The 24,885-nt window shown below is 42.4% G+C and overlaps 1 protein-coding gene across 1 annotated transcript in view; it reads left to right on the forward strand.

Annotated features, from left to right (window-relative positions):
- capn3b (calpain 3b) overlaps positions 1-24,885 on the forward strand; it is a 37,998-nt gene that overhangs the window by 1,628 nt on the left and 11,485 nt on the right. Inside the window, exons 2-9 of the mRNA XM_063002400.1 lie at positions 9,702-9,771; positions 15,487-15,605; positions 15,693-15,826; positions 17,490-17,658; positions 18,536-18,619; positions 20,052-20,215; positions 20,301-20,461; positions 23,227-23,399. Coding sequence (XP_062858470.1) covers positions 9,702-9,771; positions 15,487-15,605; positions 15,693-15,826; positions 17,490-17,658; positions 18,536-18,619; positions 20,052-20,215; positions 20,301-20,461; positions 23,227-23,399 — 1,074 coding nt within the window. The remainder of the gene's footprint in view (positions 1-9,701; positions 9,772-15,486; positions 15,606-15,692; positions 15,827-17,489; positions 17,659-18,535; positions 18,620-20,051; positions 20,216-20,300; positions 20,462-23,226; positions 23,400-24,885) is intronic.

The following is a 24,885-nucleotide window of genomic DNA, read 5'->3' on the forward strand; positions in this document are numbered from 1 at the left end:
TTTAAGTGGTCATTAATCATCAAATCCTGCTCAGTGCACCCAATTCATGCCACTTTATGAATGAACTGGCTTTTATCACATCATAGTTGGTGGCAACCTTAACCTTAAGTAACTTTATAACATGTTTATGCACAGGTACTGCTTGTTTATTTGCATATATTACATATTCTAGTATTTTAATTAGGGCTGTCGAAGTTAACGCGATAATAACGCATTAACGCGACCTCAATTTAACGCGATTAAAAAAATTAGTGCCATTAACGCAAATTCTAGTTCATGTTGAGACTTGACTGGTAGAACAAACGTTTTAATGTCGGACTTGCCACCGTTTTTCATTTGCGGTTTGTTAACATAATGTAACCGATCGTCGTAGTGATGTACTTGCATAATAAAGAAATAAATACACGCTATATTCACAAGTTGTCGGAGCAGAACACTTTATTACACTTAATTAACTTCTTCTTCTGTACCGAATACCGGAAAGCTGAGTCGAGCACGTTAGTTCATGAACTATGGAAGCCCCAAAGGGTCAAAACACACTCACTTCGTGTAGAAACGTCCATCAAACCATCGTCACGATACAACCACAGACAAGTCTGATACAATAACTACGCCTTATCCCACCTAAAGCACCGCTGATCTACAATGTTTGCTGATGGAGAAATTCTAACCTACAATCTGACATTTACTGCCTAGTATGTGAGTGAATAAAACTCCCTTACAGTTTTCTCTTGTCCCAGCAGTTTTTAACATCAGTACATTTAGCATAAAATGTGTTCACCATTTTAATTGTAACATTTCACTTAAAAATCCTTGTTTTCTATAACATTTACACAGATTTTTTTTAATGCGATTAATCGCGATTAACTATATGAAATTCTGAGATTAATCGCGATTAAAAATTTTAATCGTTTGACAGCCCTAATTTTAATATTCCATTTCTTCAACATTATAATGCACTTGCAAATCATTTATGCAACTGTCAGCGTAACCCGAGCATGTGTTGCCATTAAATACCAGTACAAAGTAGGAGCTCAAGCGCCACCGATTACCCGCTGCTGTGTAATCACCACATGCGTATGTACGTTCACTTCCTCTGAGCCACGCCGTGGATTGAAATCAGAGAAGCCATCTGCTGCGTGCCGTTGCTGAATGCGAGAGCGATCCTGGAGCGTATTTGTTGGTTTATCGTGGTATTGGATCTGTGTGGGGCTCGGACAGCTGACTCTTCACGTCAGTCTCGGCTATGCGGGCACCGCTGGGAATGGCAAAGCCTCCCGGAGAAAAGTGAGCTCTCACATGTGCTAAACAGGGTGATCAGCCTCGGTCCTTATTTACGGCGCACCGTGTTTACTGCACCTAATCTGGTTTGTGTGAGATTATTTCTAAAATCAACAAATGTTGTGCTAACTAAAGCAGGACGCATTTTTAAACATCTCTGATGGGATTATGTTACACGGTAATTATTACTTAAAATAGCTGTTAATGTTGAAGATAAAGTTATATTATATGCTGGCATAGCTGCTCACCTATTAACATTTACATTTACTGCATTTAGGAGACACCTTTATCCAAAGTGACTTACAGTATACAATCCAAGCAATCAAGGGTTAAGGGCCTTGCTCAAGGGTCCAACAGTGGCAACCTGAGAGTGATGGGGTTTGAACCAGCAACTTTATGCTTTCTAGTCCAGTACCTTAACTGCAAGGCTACAACTGCCCAACTAACATGATACTTAAATGTGTGTTATTGAACACGTCATTAAGGTTAAGAGACCTGGTGAGGGGGTAAGGTGTAAAGATAACCATACTACACAATCACTGAACCCAGGAATGGATCCATTATATACGTTCTTTTATCTTGGTCAGGGTTGTGCCAGGTCTGGTTCTTCCAGGAAGCAATGGACAAGGCAGGAATACCCATAACAAGACTTAGACATAGCCAGTTATATATGTGATGCCTGACCGATAGCACTGCTGAGATTCCAACCGAGATCTCAGTGGTGGTAGGAACTCTTGTAAACATCCTGTGTTTATAAATACAGATGAGCCAAAACATTAGAACTATTTGCCTAAGAGACATAAACACCATGAGACATCTGAAAGAGACTCATGGTGTCTGTTACCAGGATATTACCAGCAGGTCCTTAGATTTGTGAGATCATCATGGTGGCATCACATCACAAATAAATGATGCATTAGTGCCTGGCCATACACGTGATCCGGGAGAATGACCAGTCAGCTTTCTCCCATTGCTCTGATGTCCAGTTCCTGCTTGTTCATCGTTGAAGCTTTCGACGGTGGAAAGGAGTTGACAACTTTACAGCCCTATACACAACAGGACACCTCATCACCAGTATTATCTGCAATCTGAGCCACAGTAGCTTCTCTGTTGGTCCATACCAGACACCACACCCTTCATGTTCTCTGGCATCGATAAGTCTTAGTCACCCAATAACCTGTCAGTAGTTTGTTACTTATCCCTGTCTAGACTGTAGGTGGATACTCTAAAAGATTTGCTCCTGTATCTCTGAAACCATTACTGTTTCAAAGATATTTCATCTGACAATAAACATTTAGTCTTTATCAAATCCATTCAGGTCTTTATGCTGCCCAAATTTGCAACATTCAAATCTTAAACTATGAGTAACTACCATCAACCAGACATTAAAAATATCCCTGACCATGACATGCACAATTTTTAATAAACAAACATTACCATGCATATTTTTGGGGGTGGTCGTAATGTTCTGACTCACTAGTCTTCCCTTTTGCAATTCCATTGCTGCTTTCACCGCCTCTGTGCTGGTTGAGGACAGCCGCAGACAACTATAAATATGTATATATAAATAATTTAATATATATTCACCATGAAGTCAGACAGTACTCCAAATGGTGTTCCTATGTACAAGGTTTAGAAAATCTTATTTCCTCTCTTAGTTTTTGTGAGCAGCTCCTTAGTTTTCACCATGGTTGCAGCAAACCTTGAATCTCTGGATGGTGTTTATATAACACATCACAGCTGAAGCAAATTAAGGGTCATTATTGAGTCCCGATGGTTTAATCATGTTGTAACCCAACTTTAGACTAGCAGTAGGTTTAAGATCAGCTAGTAAATTGTGATCCTGTTATTATCATGTTATACTATTCAACTGATTGACTATTCGACTTCATTTAAAGCAAAATCTAGCTGTGTGAAAAGTTTTTTTTATAAAAGGTTATTTTCTTGGAAGTTGAATATTTCAGATTGCAACGTTATATGCGCCACAATTCCTGGCACCCCTAAAGTTTTAATGAGTAAAATCTAACAGAAGTTTCCATTTTTAATTTTGTTTTAAAGTACACCAAGCAAAAAGGAACACAGAAGTGTTTAGCCATGACCTACTGTTTCACTATAATAAAAATATAAGGTGACATACAGACAGACAGACAAACAGACAGACAGACAGACAGATAGATGAACAATAACAAAAGAAAGAAGAACTAAAACAAATGTACAATATGCAAATAAATGCAAAAGATGTGCATGTGTGTCTGACACTGGCTTAAAATACAACAGAATAATAATAGCAGCAGTAGTATATATTTATATATATACAGTGTATCACAAAAGTGAGTACACCCCTCACATTTCTGCAAATATTTTATTATATCTTTTCATGGGACAAAACTATAGAAATAAAACTTGGATATAACTTAGAGTAGTCAGTGTACAACTTGTATAGCAGTGTAGATTTACTGTCTTCTGAAAATAACTCAACACACAGCCATTAATGTCTAAATAGCTGCAACATAAGTGAGTACACCCCACAGTGAACATGTCCAAATTGTGCCCAAAGTGTCAATATTTTGTGTGACCACCATTATTATCCAGCACTGCCTTAACCCTCCTGGGCATGGAATTCACCAGAGCTGCACAGGTTGCTACTGGAATCCTCTTCCACTCCTCCATGATGACATCACGGAGCTGGTGGATGTTAGACACCTTGAACTCCTTCACCTTCCTCTTGAGGATGCGCCACAGGTGCTCAATTGGGTTTAGTCCATCACATTTACCTTCAGCTTCCTCAGCAAAGCAGTTGTCATCTTGGAGGTTGTGTTTGGGGTCGTTATCCTGTTGGAAAACTGCCATGAGGCCCAGTTTTCGAAGGGAGGGGATCATGCTCTGTTTCAGAATGTCACAGTACATGTTGGAATTCATGTTTCCCTCAATGAACTGCAGCTCCCCAGTGCCAGCAACACTCATGCAGCCCAAGACCATGATGCTACCACCACCATGCTTGACTGTAGGCAAGATACAGTTGTCTTGGTACTTCTCACCAGGGCGCCGCCACACATGCTGGACACCATCTGAGCCAAACAAGTTTATCTTGGTCTCGTCAGACCACAGGGCATTTCAGTAATCCATGTTCTTGGACTGCTTGTCTTCAGCAAACTGTTTGCGGGCTTTCTTGTGCGTCAGCTTCCTTCTGGGATGACGACCATGCAGACCGAGTTGATGCAGTGTGCGGCGTATGGTCTGAGCACTGACAGGCTGACCTCCCACGTCTTCAACCTCTGCAGCAATGCTGGCAGCACTCATATGTCTATTTTTTAAAGCCAACCTCTGGATATGACGCCGAACACGTGGACTCAACTTCTTTGGTTGACCCTGGCGAAGCCTGTTCCGAGTGGAACCTGTCCTGGAAAACCGCTGTATGACCTTGGCCACCATGCTGTAGCTCAGTTTCAGGGTGTTAGCAATCTTCTTATAGCCAAGGCCATCTTTGTGGAGAGCAACAATTCTATTTCTCACATCCTCAGAGAGTTCTTTGCCATGAGGTGCCATGTTGAATATCCAGTGGCCAGTATGAGAGAATTGTACCCAAAACACCAAATTTAACAGCCCTGCTCCCCATTTACACCTGGGACCTTGACACATGACACCAGGGAGGGACAACGACACATTTGGGCACAATTTGGACATGTTCACTGTGGGGTGTACTCACTTATGTTGCCAGCTATTTAGACATTAATGGCTGTGTGTTGAGTTATTTTCAGAAGACAGTAAATCTACACTGCTACACAAGCTGTACACTGACTACTCTAAGTTATATCCAAGTTTCATGTCTATAGTGTTGTCCCATGAAAAGATATAATGAAATATTTGCAGAAATGTGAGCGGTGTACTCACTTTTGTGATACACTGTATATATATATATATATATATATATATATATATATATATATATATATATATATATATAAATATATACTACTGCTGCTATTATTATTCTGTTGTATTTTAAGCCATGCAGTGTCAGACACACATGCACATCTTTTGCATTTATTTGCATATTGTACATTTGTTTTAGTTCTTCTTTCTTTTGTTATTGTATATATACTGTATATATATATATATATACTATATATAGTACACCCCTCACATTTCTGCAAATATTTCATTATATCTTTTCATGGGACAACACTATAGACATGAAACTTGGATATAACTTAGAGTAGTCAGTGTACAGCTTGTATAGCAGTGTAGATTTACTGTCTTCTGAAAATAACTCAACACACAGCCATTAATGTCTAAATAGCTGGCAACATAAGTGAGTACACCCCACAGTGAACATGTCCACATTGTGCCCAAATGTGTCGTTGTCCCTCCCTGGTGTCATGTGTCAAGGTCCCAGGTGTAAATGGGGAGCAGGGCTGTTAAATTTGGTGTTTTGGGTACAATTCTCTCATACTGGCCACTGGATATTCAACATGGCACCTCATGGCAAAGAACTCTCTGAGGATGTGAGAAATATAATTGTTGCTCTCCACAAAGATGGCCTGGGCTATAAGAAGATTGCTAACACCCTGAAACTGAGCTACAGCATAGTGGCCAAGGTCATACAGCGGTTTTCCAGGACAGGTTCCACTCGGAACAGGCTTCGCCAGGGTCGACCAAAGAAGTTGAGTCCACGTGTTCGGCATCATATCCAGAGGTTGGCTTTAAAAAATAGACACACGAGTGCTGCCAGCATTGCTGCAGAGGTTGAAGACGTGGGAGGTCAGCCTGTCAGTGCTCAGACCATACGCCGCACACTGCATCAACTCGGTCTGCATGGTCGTCATCCCAGAAGGAAGCTGACGCACAAGAAAGCCCGCAAACAGTTTGCTGAAGACAAGCAGTCCAAGAACATGGATTACTGGAATGCCCTGTGGTCTGACGAGACCAAGATAAAATTGTTTGGCTCAGATGGTGTCCAGCATGTGTGGCGGCGCCCTGGTGAGAAGTACCAAGACAACTGTATCTTGCCTACAGTCAAGCATGGTGGTGGTAGCATCATGGTCTTGGGCTGCATGAGTGTTGCTGGCACTGGGGAGCTGCAGTTCATTGAGGGAAACATGAATTCTGAAACAGAGCATGATCCCCTCCCTTCGAAAACTGGGCCGCATGGCAGTTTTCCAACAGGATAACGACCCCAAACACAACCTCCAAGATGACAACTGCCTTGCTGAGGAAGCTGAAGGTAAAGGTGATGGACTAAACCCAATTGAGCACCTGTGGCGCATCCTCAAGTGGAAGGTGGAGGAGTTCAAGGTGTCTAACATCCACCAGCTCCGTGATGTCATCATGGAGGAGTGGAAGAGGATTCCAGTAGCAACCTGTGCAGCTCTGGTGAATTCCATGCCCAGGAGGGTTAAGGCAGTGCTGGATAATAATGGTGGTCACACAAAATATTGACACTTTGGGCACAATGTGGACATGTTCACTGTGGGGTGTACTCACTTATGTTGCAGCTATTTAGACATTAATGGCTGTGTGTTGAGTTATTTTCAGAAGACAGTAAATCTACACTGCTATACAAGTTGTACACTGACTACTCTAAGTTATATCCAAGTTTTAGTTCTATAGTGTTGTCCCATGAAAAGATATAAAAAAATATTTGCAGAAATGTGAGGGGTGTACTCACTTTTGTGATACACTGTATATATATATACGTATATATACAGTATATATATATACACATGTATATACATATATTGTAAACAATATATACAATGAATATATGAATATACAGTGTATCACAAAAGTGAGTAGACCCCTCACATTTCTGCAGATATTTAAGTATATCTTTTCATGGGACAACACTGACAAAATGACACTTTGACACAATGAAAAGTAGTCTGTGTGCAGCTTATATAACAGTGTAAATTTATTCTTCCCTCAAAATAACTCAATATACAGCCATTAATGTCTAAACCACCGGCAACAAAAGTGAGTACACCCCTTAGTGAAAGTTCCTGAAGTGTCAATATTTTGTGTGGCCACCATTATTTCCCAGAACTGCCTTAACTCTCCTGGGCATGGAGTTTACCAGAGCTTCACAGGTTGCCACTGGAATGCTTTTCCACTCCTCCATGACGACATCACGGAGCTGGCGGATATTCGAGACTTTGCGCTCCTCCACCTTCCGCTTAAGGATGCCCCAAAGATGTTCTATTGGGTTTAGGTCTGGAGACATGCTTGGCCAGTCCAACACCTTTACCCTCAGCCTCTTCAATAAAGCAGTGGTCGTCTTAGAGGTGTGTTTGGGGTCATTATCATGCTGGAATACTGCCCTGCGACCCAGTTTCCGGAGGGAGGGGATCATGCTCTGCTTCAGTATTTCACAGTACATATTGGAGTTCATGTGTCCCTCAATGAAATGTAACTCCCCAACACCTGCTGCACTCATGCAGCTCCAGACCATGGCATTCCAACCACCATGCTTGACTGTAGGCATGACACACTTATCTTTGTACTCCTCACCTGATTTCCGCCACACATGCTTGAGACCATCTGGACCAAACAAATTAATCTTGGTCTCATCAGACCATAGGACATGGTTCCAGTAATCCATGTCCTTTGTTGACATGTCTTCAGCAAACTGTTTGCGGGCTTTCTTGTGTAGAGACTTCAGAAGAGGCTTCCTTCTGGGGTGACAGCCATGCAGACCAATTTGATGTAGTGTGCGGCGTATGGTCTGAGCACTGACAGGCTGACCCCCCACCTTTTCAATCTCTGCAGCAATGCTGACAGCACTCCTGCGCCTATCTTTCAAAGACAGCAGTTGGATGTGACGCTGAGCACGTGCACTCAGCTTCTTTGGACGACCAACGCGAGGTCTGTTCTGAGTGGACCCTGCTCTTTTAAAACGCTGGATGATCTTGGCCACTGTGCTGCAGCTCAGTTTCAGGGTGTTGGCAATCTTCTTGTAGCCTTGGCCATCTTCATGTAGCGCAACAATTCGTCTTTTAAGATCCTCAGAGAGTTCTTTGCCATGAGGTGCCATGTTGGAACTTTCAGTGACCAGTATGAGAGAGTGTGAGAGCTGTACTACTAAATTGAACACACCTGCTCCCTATGCACACCTGAGACCTAGTAACACTAACAAGTCACATGACATTTTGGAGGGAAAATGACAAGCAGTGCTCAATTTGGACATTTAGGTGTGTAGTCTCTTAGGGGTGTACTCACTTTTGTTGCCGGTGGTTTAGACATTAATGGCTGTATATTGAGTTATTTTGAGGGAAGAATAAATTTACACTGTTATATAAGCTGCACACAGACTACTTTTCATTGTGTCAAAGTGTCATTTTGTCAGTGTTGTCCCATGAAAAAATATACTTAAATATCTGCAGAATTGTGAGGGGTGTACTCACTTTTGTGATACACTGTATGTACTAGACTACTAGAAGCAGTAGTGTAGATTATAACCAATATATACATACAGTATAATTATAAATATAAAAGATATCAAAGAAGTATAAAAAAAAAAGTTATATGTAGGTCTGACATGACAGTAATAAGTGTCAGTGTGTGCATGAGTTTGTGTGCAGATACAGGTCTAATTCTCTAATTCTCTAATTCTTTAATTACTCTTTGCTCACTGTGAGAAAGAACAGATGAACAGCAGTGATGTATGACAACACGTGGAGATGCTGCACAAATCAGAACATGGTCGTAAGAAGAGCTAAACATTTAAAAAATACCAGTTCCACCAGTTTTATCAGGGCAAAAATGCAACTGGAGCAGCTGGAGATGTTCAGAATCTGCCTGAATGGGGACGTATGTCTAAATATATCACAACTGGGTATTTGTAGATATTCCTTTCAGCTTTGGATGACAGTTTGTTCCTGATTTCTTCTTGACCTTGGCAAGAGACCACTGCTCCATGTACTTTTTAATGGGTTCAAGTCAAAATGCTCCTTTTATATGGTCAGAAAGAAGTCACTAACTCTGGTCAATCAGAATCACAAACAAGGAATCATGAGTGCATGCAAAACAATTATTATTATAATTATTATTACATTATTATTACACTAGTCTTATGCCTCTTCATCGCCCTTTATTAGCTGTTATATTAAAACACTTCTGGCCAGCTTGCTGTTAAGTTTATTAGTAAAAGTTATTCTGCTATGATGGGCCAGTGACAGCTCAGTGGTTAAGGTACTGGGCTAGTAAGCAGAAGGTTGCCGGTTCAAGCCCCGCCACCACCAAGTTGCCACTGTTGGGTCCCTGAGCAAGGCCCTTAACCCTCAATTGCTCATTGTGTAAGTTGCTTTGGATAAAAGCGTCTGCTAAATGCTGAAAATGTAAATGATGATAAAAACAGCTAATTTTGCATAAATTTATGCACTACATGCATATGAAAGTCATAATATGTGCATTTTCTATAACAGGAAATTTGTCAGAACCCACAGTTCATTGTTGGAGGAGCTAACAGGACAGATATTTGCCAAGGAGACCTGGGTAAGTCATTTAAAGCACTGTTTATGCATTTGTTAAATAAATGATATAATTTACTCTGAATTAATATATACACACGCACACACAGATAAACATACAGCTCCCTTCACAATTACCAAAACCACATGCCATAATTATCGAATTATACGCCTTACGACCTCAATTTGCCAGTAATCTTATAAAACTGGAGTATATGGAAGTGAATTTGAGACCATTCCTCTATACAGAATCTCTTCAGATCATCCAGGGTCCAAGGACCAAGCATCTGGATTACTGTGACGATGTTTGCCGAACTCCCGTTTAGGGAGACACAAATTCACCGGGTAATTTAGCTGAGTGTGTATAGGAGTGTGGATGTACCACGCTGAAGTCGCCAGGTAGAGTTCAAACGGTGAAATTTTAATACCACACAGTGAGAAAAACATAAACAAAAGACTGTACAAAAATACAAACGAAACGCCGTTAACATGTTACCTAACTTGTATCAGTATAGGTCTCAAATAAAGTGCAGACCGCCAGGTCATAACACTTACTCCTCAAGCTCTAACTCATGGACTGTGCTCTCAACAGCCCCCCCAGGTGAGTTCCCCCCCCCCCCCCTCCTTAGTTCCTCTCTTAAGGGCCTAGCCCCACCCTCTACCTGGGCAAACCATTCCCCACCATTTCCCCGGGTGTGCTTACCCCTAGGAGAACATAAAGAGATTAAAAAAACAGCTGTTTATACACAGGCCTATAAACAAACGGATACCGGTAACTATCACTAGTGTACACAATAAAACTATAACCTTAATTTATTCCCAGGTTCAGACTACCCCTCTCCCACTGGTTAGGCTGTGGGCCCTACAGCCTCCCCTAAGGAGTGAGTCCTCCCCTCTATACTAAACTTAAGGCAAATATCCCATAAGGATCAAAAGGTATAACAGGTAAGTATTACAACATACTCTGTTGGTGATGAGGCACTAACATATAGTCATCATCACAATTACCCAGCCTGATAATTCAGAATAATTAGTTCATGACTTTAAGAAAGCTCGTCTATTTATCTGAGGCTTAGTATAACTAAGGATATTTCATGTGGGCTTACAGTAGTCACGTTTAGTCACAGCCGAGGCCCAGACTGGTGCCTTTATGTCTCTCAAGCTGGCTAAAGTTAAAAGTAGCAGCTTCTTATCTTAGTTATAGCTCAACAGAAATGATAATACAGTACATGAGACACACACTATAGCACAGGCGTGTAGTTCTTAAAGCAAATCACAAAGCCATAATCACAGAGAGAACATTTTTATAATGTCTTTTAACTTTTTGGCATGGGCTGCAAATTATTTCTTCATAAATATGATTGTTTACAGGTAGTGACGTCTATATAAACAATTATATAAATAATTCTAGTTTGATGCACAAGCATTACAGTGGAAAAGTGTAGAAAGTTCTGTACTAATGTCAGAAAGTCAGTAGCCACACAACAAACAATTGTCTGTAAGTATAAAGTACACTACACAGCCAAAAGTATGTTTACACCTAACCCTGAGCTTTCTGGATGTCCAATTTATTTTATTTTCTTGGATTCTGCACAATTTTTGCCCCAATCTAGTTGTATCCAATTACCTGATTGCATTTCGCTTCCTCTGTACTGCTGCTGACCTCCACTTCTGACCGAGGAGAGCCGTGACGACACGTGTGCATAAGCTGACCGCTTCTTTTAACCTCAGTCTCGCACATGGAGAGTCACACACAGAACTCCATTATCCCCTGTCTCTGTGCGGTGCCATCGATCAGCCAGCAGAGGTCGTAATTGCATCACCCACTCCGGCATCCGACTTGACAGACGAGCCAATCATTGTCTGCGTAGGCTTCCGGCCGGCCAGTAGCAGAGCTGAGATTCGAACTCACAAGTTGAAGATGTGTGCTTGTGTGTTTTACTGCTGCACCACCTGAGTTCTGTAGACAATTATAAGAAGCACCACTTCGTGTCTCCACTCTTTTTAAAAAGCTTTGCACAACATTTCAGAATGTGTCTGTGGGACTTTCTGTCATCTAGTCCAAAGACAATTTCTGATGTTGGATGAGAAAGGCTGGCTCGCAACCAACGTTTCAGTTTGTCACGAAGAGTCTTCCAGACACCAGACTCATCCAACCATGTCTCTGTACACAGGATCCACCTTTTGGAATGAATTGGCACATTGACTGTGAGTCAGGACGCCTCAAATGGGCACAAACGTCAATAAACACACCTCAGAATATTGTGGAAAGCTCTTACAGAGAAGTTTAGGTTATTTTAGTGGGCTTTTTGTGTAAAGGAACTCAACTGCCTGCACAGAGTTTTGACCTCATATCCACCGGATACCTTTGGAATAAAGTAGAACACTGATTATGAGCCAGATTTTCTGACCTAACAAATGTTGTGTTGACTAAATGGACATGAACGACTCTAAAATCCTGTGGAAAGTTTGGTTGGTAGTAATCGGTCGTGTCTGAGAGACTGAGAGACGCTTATAGTCCGGATTTAGTTCCATTTGATTTCCACCTTTTTGTACGGCCAAAGAAGCTTTAAGGGGAAGAAGATTTTCATGTGATGATGATGTGAAAGCTGCGGCGCATCAGTGGCTACAAGCTCAACCAAAGACATTTTTTGCTGATGGCATTAAAACGTTGGTACGATGCTGGGAAAATGCATCAAAAGGTGACAATGTAGAAAAGTGATAATAATAATAATACATTTTATTTATATAGCGCCTTTCACAGTCTCAAGGTCGCTGTACAGGAAAAAGGAAACAAAAATACTGTTTGAAAAGACATTTGTTTTTGAAATTCTTAATAAACAGAATTTTAAAAAAGTACGGCACCTTTTTAAAGACCCTCGTATTACAGCTGCAATGTGCCCACGCAAATTATTTTAATTATTTAAAACAACATGTCCAACAAGCTCATGGTCAGGTGTCCAATCACCAGGGCGGCACAATGGGTCGGTGGGTAGCACTGTCGCCTCACAGCGGTCCTGGGTTCGATCCCCAGGTGGGGCGGTCCAGGTCCTTTCTGTGTGGAGTTTGCATGTTCTCCCCGTGTCTGTGTGGGTTTCCTCCGGGTGCTCCGGTTTCCTCCCACAGTCCAAAAACATGCAAGTGAGGTGAACTGGAGATACAAAATTGTCCATGACTGTGTTTGATATTAAACTTGTGACCTGATGAATCTTGTGTAATGAGTAACTACCGTTCCTGTCATGAATGTAACCAAAGTGTAAAACGTTAAAATCCTAATAAATAAATAAATAAATAAAGATGTTTGTCATGATGTTAATATATCACATATTAATATTATACTTTTATAATGCTCATTTGTTTCTCTGAACAAATTACCTAAGCCCCAGTTTGTCTAGTAGGCTGGAGCTCGCTGTGCATTAGCAGCATACCGACTTCTTACTTGGTTTTGATTAAGGACAAAAACACCTTTTTTCTCTAGAGTGTATAAAATGGACCAAAATATAAAGACAGGATAAAATAAACAGTAACATAAATCCTTTTTTGCCATTAAATGACACATATGTGTTAAACATGGAGTTAAAACCCAAATAAATAAATTTTCTAGTTTGATAAAAATAAGTTTGATAGGCACAGACAGCTGATGCTCTTTACCTCGTCCAAAGGCCAGGTAGGAAAACAGAGAAGGTCTAAGGTTGTCGAGTTCTCAGCAGGTCTCAGTAGTGGATGTGTACAGGTAGGGGAGCAAACCAGGAGGGTTCTGTTACACCCGCTCCAGATCATCTGCTTTGAGCTGGTTGACTAATGAGCAGGAACCCACTTGACCCCTGCGCCTGTGGTCAAATCATATAGGATGTCAAGACAGCTCGGTTACAAACCCTGCGAGATGACCACACATGGACTTCAAATCAGGTCGTGCCAAGCAGGAAATATTGGCACAATCTGTGTGGGTACATTTGAGATGAAAACCCAGGGGTTATAGAGAGAGGTAAAGGTTGTGTCCTGAATAGTCAAATTTGAATAAAGCATTCAGTAACTAAAACATGCATGATATCGTATAATAAAGTAATATTTAATGTCGTTTATTCATTATTTTCAGAGGCCACTTAATCCTTATCAGGGCGGTGATGGGTCAAGTGCCACTTGGAAATACTTGGCACAGGGAATAGAAATAGATTTTGAACAGGGTGCCAGTCTTGTGACTGGGGGCCACCTTTGTGTTAAAAAAGCAACTTCAAATTTAACCACAGACACCCAAAGTAAACATGCAAGGTTCTCATGTCCAGCAGTGGACAAATAAAACAGTTAATTTCAACAGCTATTTCAACAGAATGTGGTGCTATCATGGCATTGACAATAACCTTTATCTTGGTACGCGCATTTGGAAACGTTTATGCTGTTTCAGACAATAACAAAGCAGGCATGGATCTGCAGCCCATCGATCTGTAGCTGTTGTGATGCTTTATGGTGTGAAATGCAAAAACTCCCTCTGCAGCAGTAACAGCATCTTCTGTGTTACCTGGTCTTTACCTTCTGAACTCTCTCCTTTACCTGCAGTTTTGTGTTTTGCTGAACCGGCACCTTTATTGGACACTTTGCAGGTCGTGCTTTCTGCTTTCTGCTTTTCAAGGATCAAAAATTAGACAAAAACATGTTTTTAAAATTAATTTACCCCTTTTTTTTCTCCCACTTTTTAGCGCATTCAGTTTCTGCCCGTCAATCATCCTCTCACTAATGCTGCTCCCTGCTCCTGATTGGGGAGGACGAGGCTGCTCCACGCCCCCTCCGACACGTGCACAGCAATCGAACATCTTATCACCTACACTTGGCGAGTGCAGTACAGCGCTGTGTACGGAGAGCCACACCCTCTACCGCACTCCTTTCTCATCTCCGTGCAGGCGCCACCAACCAGCCGTAATCGCACTAGTCTGAGAGAGAGTCCCCATCCGGCTTAGGCCCGCCCCTATCTGAAAAACAGGCCAATCGTTGTTCATGTAGCTGCTCAGCCTCAGCCGGCAGGCAGAGCTAGGACTCGATACGATGTATTCGAGATCCCTGCTCTGGTGTTCCAGCATGTGTTTTTACCGCTGCGCCACCTGAGCGGCCATGCTTGGGCGTTTTTAAGAGAGGTGTGAGAAGGCGGGACCTAAAGAGGAAGGTGAAATCAGTGCAAAAAAATCTGGGACATTTTTGGTGATTTAGAAATCCCGGCCGGACGCATTTTTTATTTGTATTGAGTATTTGTATTTGTATTAAGTATTGAGTAACGGGTAACGAATTTATTTAGGGCAAATGTACCAGAGTAAAAGTAGACATTTTATTTAGGAAATGTAGTGGAGTAAAAGTGAACGCTTACAGAAATGATTAAACTCCAAAATAAGGATTAGTACTTCGTTACATTACATCACTGTGATTATCCCACCCCCATTCCAATTAGTCCCAAACTAAATTAGTTTAGCCAGATTACAGATGCATGGCTATAACATTTACAATAACATGTTCTGTAGAAACACTATTCATCTCTTGAACTGTTTGGCAACATGCTGGTCTATGATATGAAGCTGATTAATTTACAGTGTTTGTATTAATACGGTGTAATTTTTACTTCATTAGTACTGGAACAGAAACAGTGAAGCTATTCTGTCGCTTTGTGGGTAAAATAAAACCACAGTAGTGGCAATTCACAATCATAAAAGCTCTCTTTTTAAAATGTATAAAATGTTTAAATGTATTTTAAATGCAGGTGATTGCTGGCTCCTGGCTGCTATTGCTTGTCTGACTCTGAATGAAACGCTTCTGTACCGGGTTGTTCCACCAGACCAGAGCTTCACTGAGAACTACGCTGGGATTTTTCACTTCCAGGTATCTCCCACTCTGTATCTCTGTACACAACAGTGAATTTTATTACTTCTTACTTCTAACCCAAATGTATTTCTTTATTTTCTGTAGTTTTGGCGCTATGGTGAGTGGGTGGACGTCCTTGTGGATGATCGGCTTCCGACGTACAAAAACAACCTGGTGTTTACCCACTCTGGAAATAAAAATGAATTCTGGAGTGCTTTACTGGAGAAGGCCTACGCCAAGTAAGTTCAAGTGACATTTACAGTGACATTAATCATTTGTGACAATGTCACTGCTGTCAGATTATGTCTGTGGGGATTTGTAGCCCATTCAGTCAAAAGAGCATTTGTGTGTTCAAGTTCTGGCTCACAATCAACATTCCAATTGATCTAAAAAGTGTTTATAGGGGTTGAGATCAGGGCTGTGTGCAGGCTACTGGGGTTTCACGTTCTGCACAAACCAAGTGACAAATGGAATCAATAAACCTGTTACTAATTACTGTGGCTAAAACCCCTGAACTAAATGATTAGAAGAGGTGTCCATATTTACACAGATCAGCCAAAACATTAAAACCACCTCCTTGTTTCTACACTCACTGTCCATTTTATCAGCTCCACTTACCATATAGAAGCATTTCGTAGTTCTACAATTACTGACTGTAGTCCATCTGTTTCTCTACATGCTTTGTTACCCCCTTTCATGCTGTTCTTCAATGGTCAGGACCCCCACAGGACCCCCACAGAGCAGGTATTATTTAGGTGGTGGATGATTCTCAGCACTGCAGTGACACTGACATGGTGGTGGTGTGTTAGTGTGTGTTGTGCTGGTATGAGTGGATCAGACACAGCAGCGCTGCTGGAGTTTTTAAACACCTCACTGTTACTGCTGGACTGAGAATCGTCCACCAACCAAAAACATCCAGCCAACAGCGCCCCGTGGGCAGCGTCCTGTGACCACTGATGAAGGTCTAGAAGATGACCGACTCAAACAGCAGCAATAGATGAGCGATCGTCTCTGACTTTACATCTACAAGGTGGACCAACTAGGTAGGAGTGTCTACTAGAGTGGACAGTGAGTGGACACGGTAATTAAAACTCCAGCACAACACACACTAACACACCACCACCATGTCAGTGTCACTGCAGTGCTGAGAATGATCCGCCACCTAAATAATACCTGCTCTGTGGTGGTCCTGTGGGGGTCCTGACCATTGAAGAACAGGGTGAAAGGGGGCTAACAAAGCATGTTGAGAAACAGATGGACTACAGTCAGTAATCGTAGAACTACAAAGTGCTTCTATATGGTAAGTGGAGCTGATAAAATGGACAGTGAGTGTAGAAACAAGGAGGTGGTTTTAATGTTATGGCTGATCGGTGTATATTATCAGAAAGACTATGAAAATGAAATTCCTGCACCTTTATTATGTGTCATGATAATAACATGTAATAAAAATAAAATGGACCTAGTACAAACCCTGTGGTATAAAAAATTCTGAAATTAGTTCATTTTGAACTAAGTGGAAGCAGAAAGCTCAGTGGTACAAATTCTCCTACATGATAATATTTAAGGGCTGAAAAGAGGTGCAGCTGGTGGAGTAGGTGTTGTACAGCAGCATTGGTTCTTGGGACTTGGGGTTGAGGTTTGTGTGCTTTACAAAAACTGGTTACTATAAATTGTCCCTGGATGTAAGTAAGTAAATGGATCAGTGTGTGATGCCCTGTTATAAACTAGTGCCCTGTTTTAAGGTGGTGACAACGTACACTGATCCTACAGAAAGCGCTCAGTGAAAATAAAAGATGAATTAAATAAATGAATGCTAATATTTTGATATCAAACACCTAGATAATTAGAATATCCATTAAAAGCCAAGAATGATCAAAATGTACGTTTATTTTTATCCTCCAGGCTGCATGGATCATACGAGGCACTACGAGGAGGAAACTCTTTGGAAGCCATGGAGGATTTCACCGGAGGAGTGACAGAGTATTACGAGATTAAAAACGCACCTAAAGAAATGTACAACATCATGAGGAAGGCGCTGGACAGAGGGTCTCTAATGGGATGCTCTATAGATGTAAGAATGCTTGTACAGCTAAAGGAGCACTGATAATGCCTCGCTCTAATGTGCCAGCCCATTATTGCTGAGATCTCTGTGCTATCGACCCGGCTGGGTGTCTAACAGACACGATTGGCTGTGTCTGAGGAAGGGAGGTTGATGGGGTCTCTGCATAGCATCTCTGCCTGTGTAATTACCATGTATCATGCACGGCAATGAGCACATATTCTAACATACACAACCGGGGGGTCAACAAATCCCAAATAAAAACCTTAGAGCTTCATTAAATAGTCTTATTGAGTTTTGGGATGTCCAAACTACGACCTGCAGGCCATTTGCAGCCTGTTACCATTTTTGAATCGGCTCACGTGGTATTTTAGAAATAAATTGAAGTTGTGCCGCTATTAATCAGGTTAAAAAAAAACCCTGCTGGAACTGTTTGACCTCTGGGTGGCGCTCTGACATAAAACAGATCTAAAACGCTCCCCGTCGTCTTTCCCCCGACTCAAAACATTAACGTTACACCTACATTAACATTCCCCAGTTTTTGGATAAACACGGCAGCTCCAGAGAAACAAAACTAGATGCCGAACGCAGAAGATTTCAGGCATGCTGGGAGTTCAGAGGGAAGTGGGTATGTTTAATTTAAAGAAGTATAATAATCTTCTCGTTAGGATTATAAACTGGTGAGTGAAATCAGCAAAATGTGAGTTTACTTGACACTGTGGACGATAGATCATTAATCACTCAGATATAAAGGAAGTGGAATTATTAGTAATCAGGAGCTCTGTGGCCCCGTGGTTGTGTATTTTGCACTTCAACTGGCCCCCACCAGGAAAAGTCTGGACACCCCTGGTTTAAATAATGACAGTTTTTATGATTCTGTCTTTTTCAGGCTTTAGTCCCATCTGGTATGATGACCAAAACAGCCAGTGGTCTACTAAAGGGTCACGCTTACTCCATTACTGGTGTTGAGCAGGTAAGTCAACAATGACAATCTACACCAGCCTTCATAATGCTTATACCACTGCTATCCAATCCACCTTCTGCCTGATGTAGATAGATTATGCAGACAGATACAATAGATACACTATATTGCCAAAAGTATTCGCATTGCGCTCAGTGATGTAAGGCTTGGATGTAGTTGCTCGACCATGGAAACCCGTTCCATGAAGCTCTACACACTGTTCTTGAGCTAATCTGAAGGCCACATGAAGTTTGGAGGTCTGTAGTGATGGACTCTGCAGAAAGTTGGCGACCTCTGTGCACTATGTTCCACAGCAGCCGCTGACCCGCCCTGTCATTTTACGTGGTACCACTTGGTGGCTGAGTTGCTGTCGTTCCCAATCGCTTCCACTTTGTTATTAGAGCACTGACAGTCGACTATGGAATATTTAGTAGTGAGAAAATTTTACGACTGGACTTGTTGCACAGGTGGCATCACGGTACCACGCTGGAATTCACTAAGCTCCTGAGAGCGACCCGTTTTTTCACTAATGTGTGTAGAAGCAGTCTGCATGCCGAGGTGCTTGGTTTTACACACCTGTGGCCATGGAAGTGATTGGAACACCTGAATTCAATGATTTGGATGGGTGAGTGAATACTTTTGGCAATATAGTGTATATAAAATCCAATGAATCTACCTTGTATGGGTGTGTTTTTGAAAATGTAAGTATGCTAGGTGATAAACAACTGGAGGGTTTAGCACACTAAGTTTATCTGCACAAATAAACACCAATAAACCCCAAAACAGGCTTAACAAAAACCCAGTGAGTAATTCAGACAGTGCTAAGGGAAATTTAGTTTAGACCACTGCAGTAGTGGTAGGTGGGACAGTGGTAGACTAGTGGGTAGAGTTTTGTGCTATCAATCAAAAGGTTAAGAGTTGGAATCCCAGTTTTGCCATTCAGCCACTATTGGAGCCTTGAGAAAGCCCTTAACCCTGTCTGCTCCAGGGACGTCATACAACGGCTGACCCTGCGCTCTGACCCCAGCTTCCAAATAAGCTGGGATTTGCGACATACCAACTTTTTAATGCCGTCAGCAAAAATGTTTCAGGTTGAGCTCGTAGCCACTGATGCGCCGCTGCTTTCACATCATCACATGAAAATCTTCTTCCCCTTAAAGCTTCTTTCGTCTCTCAGTCTCTCAGACACGACTGATTACTCCTCCTCCCACCCTCACCACTTATAACCAACATATACAAGTGAGGAAACTTATTGAAGATCCCTCGTATGTACATATGACAAATAAAGACGTTCTATTATATTTTATAAACAAAGGTGTTGGCTACAAACTCCTGGTTTAATAGGACACAAGCAACTTTACTCTTCCTGAGCGTTTGAGGACTGTAAGAGGTAGAATGGATTAATAAAAAAGTGTGTTGAGTTTATAAGCTGGTATGTTGGCAGGGTAAACAGCCGAGCGGCAGGGACACTCGTATCCGCCTGGTCCGTGTTCGTGACCCCTGGGGAGTCGCTCCACCTCCGTCCTGCAAATCTAACGACTGGACAAAACTCGCGACCTCCGAAAACGACAAACAGAGACTGAAGCCGACGGAAGCAGGAGAATTCTGGTTAGTCCAACAATGAACTTAATAAGAACTGCAGCTTGCCATTAAATAACTTTATAAAATGCCACTTCTCTTCCCTTTCCAACAGGATGAACTTTGAGGAGTTCCAGAAGAACTTTACCAAGCTGGAGATCTGTAACTTGACCCCTGACACCTTGCAGAATGATGAGATGCTCAAGTGGACAGTGTCGGTAAATGAGGGCCGCTGGGTACGAGGGTGTTCTGCTGGTGGCTGCAGAAATTTCCCAGGTGGGTCAAAGTTACAAGTAATAATAATAATAATAATAATAATAATAATAATGATAATAATGATAATAATGATGGCGTCCCCTCGTAGTCCGAGGATAGATCTCCAGTGCGATGCTTGGTTCTCCGTCAGTGTTTGGCTCTCTGATGGCTGATGAGACCAGTTCTTGAGACAAACATTCTTGGACATTTTTCACAGGGTATTGTGAGAGCTCGAGGTTGCCGTGCTCTTTCCTTCCTCCGTTGTCGTCTCGCTTCCACATCTGCTCTTCTGTTGGCTTCAAAGAGTGTAATTCCTTGTTTGACAGCTCTTCTCCACAGAGGTCTTTCTTGAGTCTATGCTTCCCAGGTCTTGGGGTCGATGCCTGTGGATTTTAGGGTCCGCTTTAATTGATCTTTGTAGCGTTTCAGTGGGGCACCGAGGGGTCGCTTCCCCGATGCGAGTTCACCAAACAGGATCCGTCGTGGGAGTTGATCACCTGACATGCGAGTTATGTGGCCCATCCACCGGAGTTGATGTTTCATGATGGATTCTTCAATGCTGACAGAGGAAGCTCTTTCCAGCACAGAGTTATCGGTCACATAATCATCCCAGTTGATGTTGAGGATGGCTCGCAGCTTCTGTTGGTGGAACTGCTCCAGCTTCTTCAGATCTGCTCGGTAGAGGGTCCAGGTTTCACATCCATACAGAAGAGTGGATGCGACAACGGCGTTGTAGACCATAAGTTTTGTTTGATGGGTCAGATCCTTGTTACGGAAGACACGGCTGGTGAGTCCTCCGAAGGCTCGGTGTGCTGCTTGGATTCTGTTCTCTACGTCCTTAGATGATGTGCACTGGGTGGACAGGATGCTGCCAAGATACGGGAAGTGGTCCACACATTCTAGGGTCTTTCCATTGATTGAGATGTTGAAATCTGGTAGGGAAGTCCCGGGAGGTGGTTGTGCGAGGACCTTGGTTTTTGAGGCGTTCACGGTCATGCCGAAGCGTGTGTATGCTGCGTTGAAGTTGTTGACTGATGTTTGTAAGTCTTTGACTGAATGGGTTGGTGCAGCATTGTCGTCTGCATATTGCATTTCGGTGACTTTGATGGTGGAAACCAGGCTTCTGGATCACAGACGGGACAGGTTGAATAGTCCTCCATCCAGCCTGTACCTCATTTCAATGCCAGGGTTATTGGGTGGTATCTCATACATCATGGCGGCAAGGTAGATGGCAAACAAGGTAGGTGCAAGGACACATCCCTGTTTCAGTCCACACGTGATTGGGAATTCTTCGGATATGTTGTTCTGATGGATGACTCGTGCCGTCATGCCGTCGTGTAGGGCTTGGATCAGTTGGATGAAGGGGTTGGGGAAGCCAAAGCATCATAGGACTTCCCACATGGCAGCCCTATTGACACTGTCGTAGGCCTTCTCCAGATCATAGAAGACTAGGAAGAGGGGTTTTTACTGTTCACGTGATTTTTGCTGTTCACGTGAACTGGCGAGCGCAGAAAATCATGTCGATTGTTCCTCTGGTTGTACGGAATCCACATTGTGACTCCGGAAGGATTTCTTCTGCAACCTTTTGAAGACGATTTTGGATGATCCGGGCGAAGATCTTCCCAGCAATGGAAAGCAGGGATATTCCGCGGTAATTCCCACAGATGTTCCGGTCACCCTTTTTGAAGATCGTCACAATCAGTGCATTCTTCATGTCGTCAGGGACTTGTCTTGCTTCCCACATTCGGAGCATCAGTACGAAGAGGCGGGTCTTGAGTGTTACACCGCCATGTACAAGGAGCTCGACTGGGATGTTGTCAGGTCCAGCGGCTCTTCCGCATCGTATGAGGCTTAGAGCTGTTTCGAATTCTTGGTAGGACGGAGGTGCTGTCAGTTCAAGTCGTGGGGGCAGTTGGGGGACGTTTCTCAAGAAGTCTCTGGCAACGGATGACTTTCGGTTAAGAAGAGTGTCGAAATGTTCCTTCCAATGGTCTAGGATGGCTTGGCTGTCCGTTAGAAGTGTGCAGTTGTCAAAGGACATAAGCGTTCCAACAGAGGATCTCCTTGGGCCATAGATCTCTTTGAGGCTCGCATAGAAGTTCCTTGTGTCTCTTTTCAAGGAATAGAGGGAGAGAAACAAGCAGCCGGTAGGAGGCCATTGGCGTGGCTTTGTTTAAGGTGGACGACAGCTTGCCAGGATGAAGCCCAAGCACTGTGACTCCAGGTCCTTGCTTTGCGGCACACATAATGTGACATGCTGGCTTAGGCCTGGAGCTGCATCGGTCTGCCGGGGATCCTCGCAATAAGGGCCCGCCTTTAAGGTCGTAGCCTGTCGATTGAGGTACGCCTTTCTGCCAGACCGACTGGCAGAGGGGACGGGGCACTAGATGAATCCAATCTTCCGCCATCACAGCCGTTTGGTGAGATTGCCATGTCTGCGCCTGATCCGCCGTTGTTGTCTTCATTGTTCCCCCAGACTGCCCACTTAATTGTGGGGTTTATATATCGCCAGTCAGCGGTCCCATCAGGCGTTGGGCAGTCTCCTGTTGCCCGGGTGGCCCCAGCTCCATGTATTCATGAAGTCTGGTTGATTCCGCGTGGAGGTGCCTGTCCGGGGTTTGTCACGCATCTACATTACTATAAAACCCTAAATAAACATGTTAAACCAGGGTTAATTATCACTGTTGTACCACGTGGGAGCTCAGAGTTCTTAGAGATTTAATCTCAGCAGCATCTTACTGAATGGAGGACGGGAACTGATGCACTTAGTGTCTGTTCTGTCACAGAGACGTACTGGACAAACCCTCAGTACCGGCTGCATCTGACTGAGGAGGACGATGATGAGCCTGAACATGGGCAGAAGGGCTGCACTGTGGTGGTAGCTCTCATGCAGAAGGGCAGAAGGAGGGAGTGCTTCACAGGAGCCACCCTGCATGCCATTGGATTTGCCATCTATAAGGTGAACCGAGCTTACAGATGCAATTACAATCTCATAGTAATTATTGATGCAATAAATGATGCAGATACAGCATGTTATTATTATTATTTTTATGCATGTATATATTAAGGGACCTGTACACTAAATGGCCAAAAGTATTTGAACACCTGACCATGAGTGTGTTCGACGTCCCACTTCAAAAACGCTTTTTGCAAGAATTTGAAGTACGTCTGTGGGAATTTGTGCCCATTCAGTTAAAAGAGCACTGGTATGGCTGGACACTGATGTTGGTCAAGAAAGCCAAAATTGATGTTCCAGTTCATTTCAGAGCAGTTAGAGCTGGGGTCAGGGCTCCATGCAGGCCGTGGGAGTTTCTTTAAAAAGAGTTTTTCTTCATGACTTTATAGTACATGCTTTATGCACAGGAGTACAGTCATCAAGGAATAGGAAATTACCTTCCCTAAACTGTTACTGCAAATCTTTTCCTTTATAATACTGATTTATTACACCTGTTATTAGCAACTGTTGTGATTATAACACATATTCTTATAATGTATACCAGGACAGACAGACAGATATAGATAGATAGATAGATAGATAGATAGATAGATAGATAGATAGATAGATAGATAGATAGATAGATAGATAGATAGATAGATAGATAGATAGATAGATAGATAGATAGATAGATAGATAGACAGAAAGACAGACAGATAGATAGACAGATAGATAGATAGATAGATAGATAGATAGATAGATAGATAGATAGATAGATAGATAGATAGACAGAAAGACAGACAGATAGATAGACAGATAGATAAACAGATATATAGATAGACAGACAGACAGACATATAGATAAATAGATAGATAGATAGACAGACAGACAGACAGACAGACAGAGAGAGAGAGAGAGAGAGAGAGAGAGAGAGAGATAGATAGATAGATAGATAGATAGATAGATAGATAGATAGATAGATAGATAGATAGATAGATAGATAGACAGACAGACAGATAGACAGATATATAGATAGACAGACAGACAGACAGACAGATATAGATAGATAGACAGACAGATATAGATAGATAGACAGACAGACAGATAGATAGATGATGGACAGCTAGATAGACAGACAGATATAGATAGATAGACAGACAGACAGACAGATATAGATAGATAGACAAACAGGCAGACAGATATAGATAGATAGACAGACAGACAGACAGATATAGATAGATAAACAGGCAGACAGATATAGATAGATAGACAGACAGATATAGATAGACAGACAGACAGACAGACAGATAGATAGATGGATGATGGACAGACAGACAGATCAGTTTTTTTATTATCTGTACAGACTGTAGGTTTCTGTGGAATATATATTAATTGGCTCCCTGTATAGACGTACTGAAATTGTAGAGCAGTGGAAGCTCATCTGTTAAGGTACTGTATTAGTAATCAGAAGGTTGCAGGTTTACTGTTGGACCCCTGAGCATGCCCCCTA

This window comes from Trichomycterus rosablanca, chromosome 9 (assembly GCF_030014385.1).
Source record: "Trichomycterus rosablanca isolate fTriRos1 chromosome 9, fTriRos1.hap1, whole genome shotgun sequence".
Classification (NCBI taxonomy): Eukaryota; Metazoa; Chordata; class Actinopteri; order Siluriformes; family Trichomycteridae; genus Trichomycterus; species Trichomycterus rosablanca.